The 10,000-nt window shown below is 36.7% G+C and overlaps 3 protein-coding genes and 2 pseudogenes across 3 annotated transcripts in view; all 5 read left to right on the top strand.

Annotated features, from left to right (window-relative positions):
- LOC122584626 overlaps positions 1-1,601 on the top strand; it is a 2,949-nt pseudogene extending 1,348 nt beyond the window's left edge.
- On the top strand, positions 1,601-5,753 carry LOC122584615 (annotated as a pseudogene).
- A 187-nt stretch (positions 5,754-5,940) lies between these two features.
- On the top strand, positions 5,941-6,698 carry LOC122584621 (30S ribosomal protein S2, chloroplastic). Its single transcript, XM_043756674.1, has one exon. The coding sequence runs from the start codon at positions 5,980-5,982 to the stop codon at positions 6,688-6,690; it is 711 nt and encodes a 236-aa protein (XP_043612609.1). The 5' UTR covers positions 5,941-5,979; the 3' UTR covers positions 6,691-6,698.
- Positions 6,699-6,730: 32 nt separating this feature from the next.
- On the top strand, positions 6,731-7,716 carry LOC122584620 (ATP synthase subunit a, chloroplastic). The gene has a single exon (XM_043756673.1). It carries the CDS (start codon positions 6,920-6,922, stop codon positions 7,661-7,663), a length of 744 nt encoding a protein of 247 aa, XP_043612608.1. The 5' UTR covers positions 6,731-6,919; the 3' UTR covers positions 7,664-7,716.
- Positions 7,717-9,041: 1,325 nt separating this feature from the next.
- The window catches only part of LOC122584622 (ATP synthase subunit b, chloroplastic), a 1,733-nt gene continuing 774 nt past the window's right edge, over positions 9,042-10,000 (top strand). Inside the window, exon 1 of the mRNA XM_043756675.1 lies at positions 9,042-9,576. Coding sequence (XP_043612610.1) covers positions 9,432-9,576 — 145 coding nt within the window. The 5' untranslated portion in view covers positions 9,042-9,431. The remainder of the gene's footprint in view (positions 9,577-10,000) is intronic.

Raw genomic sequence — 10,000 nt, 5'->3', positions numbered from 1 at the left:
AATCGAGAGATGTCTACCGGGGGAGGTTCTATCAGACAACAATTAGCCAATCTAGATTTACGAATTATTATAGATTATTCATTGGTAGAATGGAAAGAATTGGAGGAAGAGGAACCCACAGGGAATGAATGGGAAGATCGAAAAGTTGGAAGAAGAAAGGATTTTTTGCTTAGACGTATGGAATTGGCTAAGCATTTTATTCGAACAAATATAGAACCAAAATGGATGGTTTTGTGTCTATTACCTGTTCTTCCTCCTGAGTTGAGACCAATTTATCATATAGATGAAGATAAACTGGTGACCTCAGATATTAATGAAATCTATAGAAGAATTATCTATCGGAATAATACTCTTACAGATCTATTAACAACAAGTATAGCTACGCCAGAAGAATTAATAATATCTCAGGAAAAATTGCTACAAGAAGCAGTGGATGCACTTCTTGATAATGGAATCTGCGGACAACCAATGAGGGATGATCATAATAGAGTTTACAAGTCGCTTTCAGATGTAATTGAAGGCAAAGAAGGAAGAGTTCGCGAGACTCTGCTTGGTAAACGCGTCGATTATTCAGGGCGGTCAGTGATTGTCGTGGGCCCTTCACTTTCATTACATCGATGTGGATTGCCTCGCGAAATAGCAATAGAACTTTTCCAGGCATTTGTAATTCGTGACCTAATTAGAAAACATCTTGCTTCGAACATTGGAGTTGCTAAGAGTCAAATTCGTAAAAAAAAACCGATTGTATGGGAAATACTTCAAGAAATTCTGGATGACCATCCTGTATTGCTGAATAGAGCGCCTACTCTGCATAGATTAGGCATACAGGCATTCCTCCCCATTTTAGTAGAAGGGCGCGCTATTTGTTTACACCCATTAGTTTGTAAGGGCTTCAATGCAGACTTTGACGGGGATCAAATGGCTGTTCATGTGCCTTTATCTTTGGAGGCTCAAGCGGAGGCACGTTTACTTATGTTTTCTCATATGAATCTTTTGTCTCCAACTATTGGAGATCCCATTTCTGCACCAACTCAAGATATGCTTAGTGGACTCTATGTCTTAACGAGTGGAAATCGTCGGGGTATTTGTGTAAATAGGTATAATCCGTGTAATAGTAGAAACTATCAAAATGAAGATAATAACTATAAGTATACAAAAAAAAAGAACCGTTTTTTTGTAACGCCTATGATGCAATTGGGGCTTTTCGTCAAAAACGAATCAAATTAGGTAGTCCTTTGTGGCTGCGGTGGCGACTAGATCAACGCGTTATTGCTGCAAGAGAAGCTCCCATTGAAATTCACTATGAATCTTTGGGGACCTATTATGAGATTTATGGACACTATCTAATAGTAAGAAGTATAAAAAAAGAAATTCTTTATATATATATTCGAACCACTCTTGGGCATATTTCTCTTTATCGAGAAATAGAAGAAGCCATACAGGGGTTTTGGCAGGGCTGTTGTAATTCTATGCTACCAGCGGGAATTCGAGTTTCGCCGGGTTAACTAGGACTATAAAATTGCGGAATTTCTACGTGAATCAAGATCTAGAAAAGGAAGTTGTCCAATCACTGACTCAAACCCATTGTCAAATTCTACTCATCGCAATATGGAGGTACTGATGGCAGAACGGCCCACTCAGGTCTTTCACAATAACGTGATAGACGGAACTGCCATGAAACGACTTATTAGTCGATTTATTGATCACTATGGAATAGGATATACATCACATATCCTGGATCAAGTAAAGACTCTGGGTTTCCGACAAGCTACCGCCGCATCTATTTCATTAGGAATTGATGATCTTTTAACAATACCTTCTAAAAGATGGCTAGTTCAAGACGCTGAACAACAAAGTTTTATTTTGGAAAAACACCATCATTATGGAAATGTACACGCCGTAGAAAAATTACGTCAATCGATCGAGATCTGGTATGCCACAAGTGAATATTTGCGACAAGAAATGAATCCTAATTTTCGGATGACCGATCCTTTTAATCCAGTCCATATAATGTCTTTTTCGGGAGCCAGAGGAAATGCATCTCAGGTACATCAATTAGTAGGTATGAGAGGATTAATGTCGGATCCCCAAGGTCAAATGATTGATTTACCCATTCAAAGCAATTTACGCGAAGGACTCTCTTTAACAGAATATATTATTTCTTGCTATGGAGCCCGTAAAGGAGTTGTGGATACCGCTATCCGAACATCAGATGCAGGATACCTCACGCGCAGACTTGTTGAAGTAGTTCAACACATTGTTGTCCGTCGAACAGATTGTGGCACCGTCCGAGGTATTTCTGTAAGTCCTCGAAATGGAATGATGACCGACAGGATTTTTATCCAAACATTAATTGGGCGTGTATTAGCGGATCATATATATATAGGTTCGCGATGCATTGCTACTAGAAATCAAGATATTGGGGTTGGACTTGTTAATAGATTCATAACTTTTAGAGCACAACCAATCTCTATTCGAACCCCCTTTACTTGTAGGAGTACATCTTGGATTTGTCAACTATGCTATGGCCGAAGCCCGGCTCACGACGACCTGGTCGAATTGGGAGAAGCTGTAGGTATTATTGCGGGTCAATCTATTGGAGAACCAGGTACTCAATTAACATTAAGAACTTTTCATACCGGCGGAGTATTCACAGGGGGTACTGCAGAACATGTCCGAGCCCCTTCTAATGGAAAAATAAAATTCAACGAGGATTTGGTTCATCCGACACGTACGCGTCATGGACATCCTGCTTTTCTATGTTCTAGAGACTTGTATGTAACTATTGAAAGTGAAGATATTATACACAATGTGTGTATTCCGCCTAAAAGTTTTCTTTTAGTTCAAAACGATCAATATGTAGAATCAGAACAAGTCATTGCTGAGATTCGCGCGAGAACATCCACTTTGAATTTGAAAGAGAAGGTTCGAAAACATATTTATTCTGACTCAGAAGGCGAAATGCACTGGAATACCGATGTGTACCATGCACCTGAATTCACATATGGTAATATTCATCTCTTACCAAAAACAAGTCATTTATGGATATTATTAGGGGAGCCCTGGAGATCCAGTCCAGGCCCCTGTTCGATCCACAAGGATCAAGATCAAATGAACGCTTATTCTCTTTCTGTTAAGCGAAGATATATTTCTAACCCCTCAGTAACTAATAATCAAGTGAGACACAAATTTTTTAGTTCGTATTTTTATGGTAAAAATCAAAAAGGAGATAAGATTCCTGATTATTCAGAACTTAATCGAATGACAGGTACCAGTCGTTGTAATCTCAGAAATCCGGCCGTTCTCGAGGGGAATTCGGATTTATTGGCAAAGAGGCGAAGAAATAGAGTCATCATCCCACTCGAATCGATTCAAGAGGACGAGAACCAATTAATACCTTCTTCAGGTATCTCAATTGAAATCCCGCGAAATGGCATTCTCCGTAGAAATAGTATTCTTGCTTATTTCGACGATCCTCGATATATAAGAAAGAGCTCGGGACTTACTAAATATGAGACTAGAGAACTGAATTCAATCGTTAATGAAGAGGAGTTGATTGAGTATCGAGGAGTCAAGGTATTTTGGCCAAAATACCAAAAGGAAGTAAATCCGTTTTTTTTTATTCCCGTGGAAGTCCACATTTTGGCCGAATCTTGTTCCATAATGGTACGGCACAATAGTATTATTGGGATAGATACACAAATCACTTTAAATAGAAGAAGTCGGGTAGGTGGATTGGTCCGAGTGAAGAAAAAAGCAGAAAAAATTAAACTAATAATCTTTTCTGGAGATATCCATTTTCCTGGAAAGACAAACAAGGCATTCCGATTGATACCACCAGGAGGGGGAAAACAAAATTCCAAAGAATACAAAAAATTGAAAAATTGGCTCTATATCCAACGAATGAAACTTTCCAGGTATGAAAAAAATATTTTGTTTTGGTTCAACCTGTAATCCCATATAAAAAAACGGATGGTATAAATTTAGGAAGACTTTTCCCACCGGATCTCTTGCAAGAAAGTGATAATCTACAACTTCGAGTTGTCAACTATATCCTTTATTACGACCCTATTCTTGAAATTTGGGACACAAGTATTCAATTAGTTCGGACTTGTTTAGTGTTGAATTGGGACCAAGACAAAAAGATCGAAAAGGCCTGTGCTTCCTTTGTTGAAATAAGGACAAATGGTTTAATTAGAGATTTTCTACGAATCGACTTAGCGAAGTCACCTATTTTGTATACCGGAAAAAGAAATGATCTGTCGGGTTCAGGATTAATCTCTGAGAATCGACCAGATCGCGCTAATGTCAATCCGTTTTCTTCCATTTATTCCTATTCCAAGGCAAGGATTCAAGAATCCCTTAATCCAAATCAAGGAACTATTCATACGTTATTGAATCGAAATAAAGAATCTCAATCTTTGATAATTTTGTCATCATCCAATTGTTCTCGAACAGGCCCATTCAACGATGTAAAATCTACCAATGTGATAAAAGAATCAATCAAAGAGGACCCCCCAATTCCAATTAGGAATCCGTTGGGCCCCTTAGGAACAGGCTTTCCAATTTATAATTTTGATTTATTTTCCGATTTAATAACCCATAACAAAATGTTGGTAACTAACTATTTGCAACTTGACAATTTAAAACAGATTTTTCAAATACTTAAATATTATTTACTGGATGAAAAAGGTAAAGTTTATAATCCCTATTCGTGCAGTAACATCATTTTGAATCCATTCAATTTGAATTGGTATTTTCTGCATTACAATTGTTGTGAAGAGGCATCTACAATCGTTAGTCTTGGGCAGTTTCTTTGTGAAAATGTATGTATAGCCAAAAAAGGACCGCATTTAAAATCGGGTCAAGTTCTAATTCTTCAAGTTGACTCTGTGGTAATACGATCAGCTAAGCCTTATTTGGCTACTCCAGGAGCAACTGTTCATGGACATTACGGGGAAATCCTTTGCGAAGGAGATACATTAGTTACATTTATATATGAAAAATCAAGATCTGGTGATATAACGCAAGGTCTTCCAAAAGTAGAACAGGTGTTAGAAGTGCGTTCGATTGATTCAATATCGATGAATCTCGAAAAGAGGATTGAGACTTGGAACAAATGTATAACAAGAATTCTTGGAATTCCTTGGGCATTCCTGATCGGTGCTGAGCTAACTATAGTGCAAAGTCGTATCTCTTTGGTTAATAAGGTTCAAAAGGTTTATCGATCCCAAGGGGTGCAGATACATAATAGGCATATAGAAATTATTGTACGTCAAATAACATCAAAAGTATTGGTTTCAGAAGATGAAATGTCTAATGTTTTTTCGCCCGGAGAACTAATTGAATTGTTGCGAGCGGAACGAATGGGGCGCGCTTTGGAAGAAGCGATCTGTTACCAAGCCGTCTTATTGGGAATAACAAGAGCTTCTATGAATACTCAAAGTTTCATATCCGAAGCGAGTTTTCAAGAAACTGCTCGAGTTTTAGCAAAAGCAGCTCTCCTGGGGCGTATCGACTGGTTGAAAGGCCTGAAAGAAAACGTTGTTCTGGGGGGGATGATACCTGTTGGTAGCGGCTTCAAAGCACCATCGAGCGAATCTAACAACATTCCTAACAACATTGCCTTTGACCTCAAAAAAAAGAATCTATTAGAGGGGGAAATGAAAGATATTTTGTTCTACCACAGAAAATTATTTGATTCTTGCCTTTCAAAGAATTTCCATGATACACAAGAACAATCGTTTTTTTAAATCCCTAATAGCAAATTCGACCTTTCTTTTTTTTTTCGGATCTGTTGGTCCTTTGATTTGGTAATAGTAATCAAAAAAATAACAAATAGAAAAGAATAATGGCTTGGGCTGTGTATCTACATCTACGGTAGAAGAGAAGGTTCCGTCGGAACAATTATTTATTCAGGGTACCTCTTCGCTTTTTTTTTCAAAAAAGGGGGAGAAGGGGAAGGCAGTGTGGGGAGAAATGACAAGAAGATATTGGAACATTAATTTAGAAGAGATGATGGAAGCAGGAGTTCATTTTGGCCATGGTACTAGGAAATGGAATCCTAAAATGGCACCTTATATCTCTGCAAAACGTAAAGGTATTCATATTACAAATCTTACTAAAACTGCTCGTTTTTTATCAGAAGCTTGTGATTTGGTTTTTGATGCCGCAAGTAGAGGAAAACAATTCTTAATTGTTGGCACTAAAAATAAAGAAGCTGATTCAGTATCATGCGCTGCCATAAGGGCTCGGTGTCATTATGTTAATAAAAAATGGCTCGGTGGTATGTTAACGAATTGGTCCACTACAGAAACGAGACTTCATAAGTTTAGAGACTTGAGAACCGAACAAAAAACAGGGGGGCTCAGCCGTCTTCCGAAAAGAGATGCGGCTATGTTGAAAAGACAATTATCTCATTTGCAAACATATCTGGGCGGGATTAAATATATGACAGGGTTACCCGATATTGTAATCATCGTTGATCAGCACGAAGAATATACGGCCCTTCAAGAATGTATCACGTTGGGAATTCCAACAATTTGTTTAATCGATACAAATTGTGACCCCGATCTCGCAGATATTTCGATTCCAGCGAATGATGACGCTATATCTTCAATCCGATTAATTCTTAACAAATTAGTATTTGCTATTTGTGAGGGCCGTTCTGGCTATATGAGAAATCCGTGATTAATAATTAATACTAAGAATAAGATAAAAAACTTATTTCATTTAGGAACCTTCGTAGATTTATTGAATCGATTACTATTTCTGAATCTCAAAAAGGAGATAAAAATAACACGGAATAGAATTTGATTGGTTGGTATTCAAATTAGATGATTCAAGTAGTCAAGTCGAGAAAGAGATGGTTGAATCAAAATAATTTTGATTAAAGTTCTATATTTTGTCAGAGGGCAATATGAATGTTCTATCATGTTCCATCAACACACTAAATGGGTTATATGATCTATCCGGTGTGGAAGTAGGCCAACATTTTTATTGGAAAATCGGAGGTTTCCAAGTCCACGGCCAAGTACTTATTACTTCTTGGGTTGTAATTGCTATCTTATTAGGTTCAGCCGCTCTAGCCGTTCGGAACCCACAAACCATTCCGACCGGCGGTCAGAATTTCTTCGAATATGTCCTTGAATTTATTCGAGATGTGAGTAAAACTCAAATTGGAGAAGAATATGGTCCTTGGGTTCCTTTTATTGGAACTATGTTTCTATTTATTTTTGTTTCTAATTGGGCAGGCGCCCTTTTACCGTGGAAAATCATACAATTACCTCATGGGGAATTAGCCGCACCGACTAATGATATAAATACTACAGTTGCTTTGGCTTTACTCACGTCAGTGGCATATTTCTATGCGGGTCTTACCAAAAAAGGATTAGGTTATTTCGGGAAATATATTCAACCAACTCCAATTCTTTTACCTATTAACATCTTAGAAGATTTCACAAAGCCCCTATCACTTAGTTTTCGACTTTTCGGAAATATATTAGCCGATGAATTAGTAGTTGTTGTTCTTGTTTCTTTAGTACCTTCAGTGGTTCCGATCCCTGTTATGTTCCTTGGATTATTTACAAGTGGTATTCAAGCTCTTATTTTTGCAACTTTAGCCGCGGCTTATATAGGTGAATCCATGGAGGGCCACCATTGACTAGTTTTCTAACGAGTCTTTTTAGTTTAACCTAAGACAATGTGTGCGTGGCTAAAAAATTGACTTAGTGAATGAAATGAAAATATACAACTAATATATGATCTAGAGTTATAGATTTTAGAAAAAAAGATTACAATAAAGATTACAATACAATATTGATATTAGAGTAGAGAATTGAAAAAAAGGAAAGAGATCTCAAAGATCTTTTTCCTAAAATTACCTTTTGTCCATTTATATCATAATCCTACCTTTCCTTCAATGAATTAGATTGGTCATCGAATCCGACTATTAACTATTCGGAGTCGGAATTTGACGAAGAAGTCTTGTGGTATTACTGTGGTATTACGACCTTATTAAATAAAAAAGGATGTTCTATAGAATGATTCCCTTTTTCAGTTGATTTTATTCAACGATTGACCAAACGAAAATATTAATAAATAATAAATTGTAAACTTAGATGAATCAAATCAATTTCTATGCAACGATTCACCCCAATCAATTGATCCATTGATGATCTTATCCATTTAGGTTGCAAGATAATGATAAACAATGGGGACGGGAAAGGTTCATTTATAAAATAAAAAGGGGATTCATAAAAGGTTTGTAGAGGGGAGGTCGAACTAGGTATATAGAATTGAATGACTATAAGTTAACTTTTGTCAAGCGTTAGACGCATCCTTAGCAAATCTAATTGAATTCAAGATGAAGAAAGAGTTGGTTTACATTGTGGAAGAAAGACATGTATATGTGATATTAGATATTGACTTGTTAGATATGAGCTATCTAATTTGACCTACTAATCGAATGTGAATGTAGATGGGGATTCTATAGAAATCCTTCTGTCTAATCTGTGACTGTGAGTTGAATTAATAAATGGATGAAAAAAATCGAAGAATTCAAAGAGCGGTTCGGGACAAAGAAACAGAAAATAAAAAGTCGTATGGATTCATAAAGACTTTCTCGAGAGAAACTAAAAAAGAGATATCAAAATAGTTTTGATTATTCAAGAATGTTATTACTTGAATTCGAAGTTCGTAGTTACTTCGACTGGACGAATCGTAGCATGGAATAATTAAGTCATAGTTCATTGGTTGAATGTATCATTAACCATTTTTTTTTTGGTACGAGGAACTTATCATGAATCCACTGATTTCTGCCGCTTCCGTTATTGCTGCTGGATTGGCTGTAGGGCTTGCTTCTATTGGACCTGGAGTTGGTCAAGGTACTGCTGCGGGTCAAGCTGTAGAAGGTATTGCGAGACAGCCTGAGGCGGAGGGAAAAATACGAGGTACTTTATTGCTTAGTCTAGCTTTTATGGAAGCTTTAACAATTTATGGCCTGGTTGTAGCATTAGCACTTTTATTTGCTAATCCTTTTGTTTAATATTTAGATTAGATTAGAAATATGAAAAAATTTTTTCATATTATATTGCCTTGCATTTGTGCTTTGCTTTTTCGAATTATATAAGGATTCATTCCTCGAATTACTTATTCGTTGAGAAAATAACCCACGGGAAGGGCTGATTTGCGGATGAGGAATTAGCATACCAACTCGCTTTCATCCTTCCCGTTCGTGTTGGTAGACCTCTTTTAGTTTTTAAGATAGGTTGCAAGCAAGAGGGTAATTCATGATTTCTAAATCAAATGGATTTTTAATTCGATTTAGAAAGTAGGAAACTAGAAAGAAATCTATATATAAAGAGGGCAAAGTAATACAAAAAGAACTCTGTTCGATTTTTTAGTCTATCTATACGAGGAGATCATATCATATGAAAAATGTAACCGATTCTTTCGTTTCTTTCGGCCACTGGCCATCCGCCGGGAGTTTCGGGTTTAATACCGATATTTTAGCAACAAATCTAATAAATCTAAGTGTAGTGCTTGGGGTGTTGATCTTTTTTGGAAAGGGAGTGTGTGCGAGTTGTTTATTTCAAGAATAGGCTGGATCCAACCAGATGTACTTTTTCTGTTATAACTAGGAAAGTTATACCTAAGAAAGAGAGGTGCACGATCTCGCGAATTACTTCTGAATAAATTCAGAAATCATATGTAAGAACTATAGCATTTCGTAATTTATTGGAAAATCTACTTTGATTCTCTATCAACCAATAATGCGGGACCATTAACATGGTTAAAGCTAAACTGTTTGAAGTCCAGACGCGGCATGGTACTCTTTCTACCACTATGTTAATATAGAGACGGTTTCAAAAAAATAAATATATATTTTATCAATATAGAACACTCATATCGATAAAATGATTTGAACTACTTATTGGGGATTTTATCCCCTTTTTTAGCCAATGCTGAATCGATGACCTATTGTGTATAAAGTAAAAAA

The sequence above is a fragment of the Erigeron canadensis genome, unplaced genomic scaffold (assembly GCF_010389155.1).
Source record: "Erigeron canadensis isolate Cc75 unplaced genomic scaffold, C_canadensis_v1 Conyza_canadensis_unscaffolded:60, whole genome shotgun sequence".
Lineage (NCBI taxonomy): Eukaryota > Viridiplantae > Streptophyta > Magnoliopsida > Asterales > Asteraceae > Erigeron > Erigeron canadensis.
Note: the sequence above shows the minus strand (reverse complement) of the source record. Positions and strands in the feature narration are given on the sequence as shown.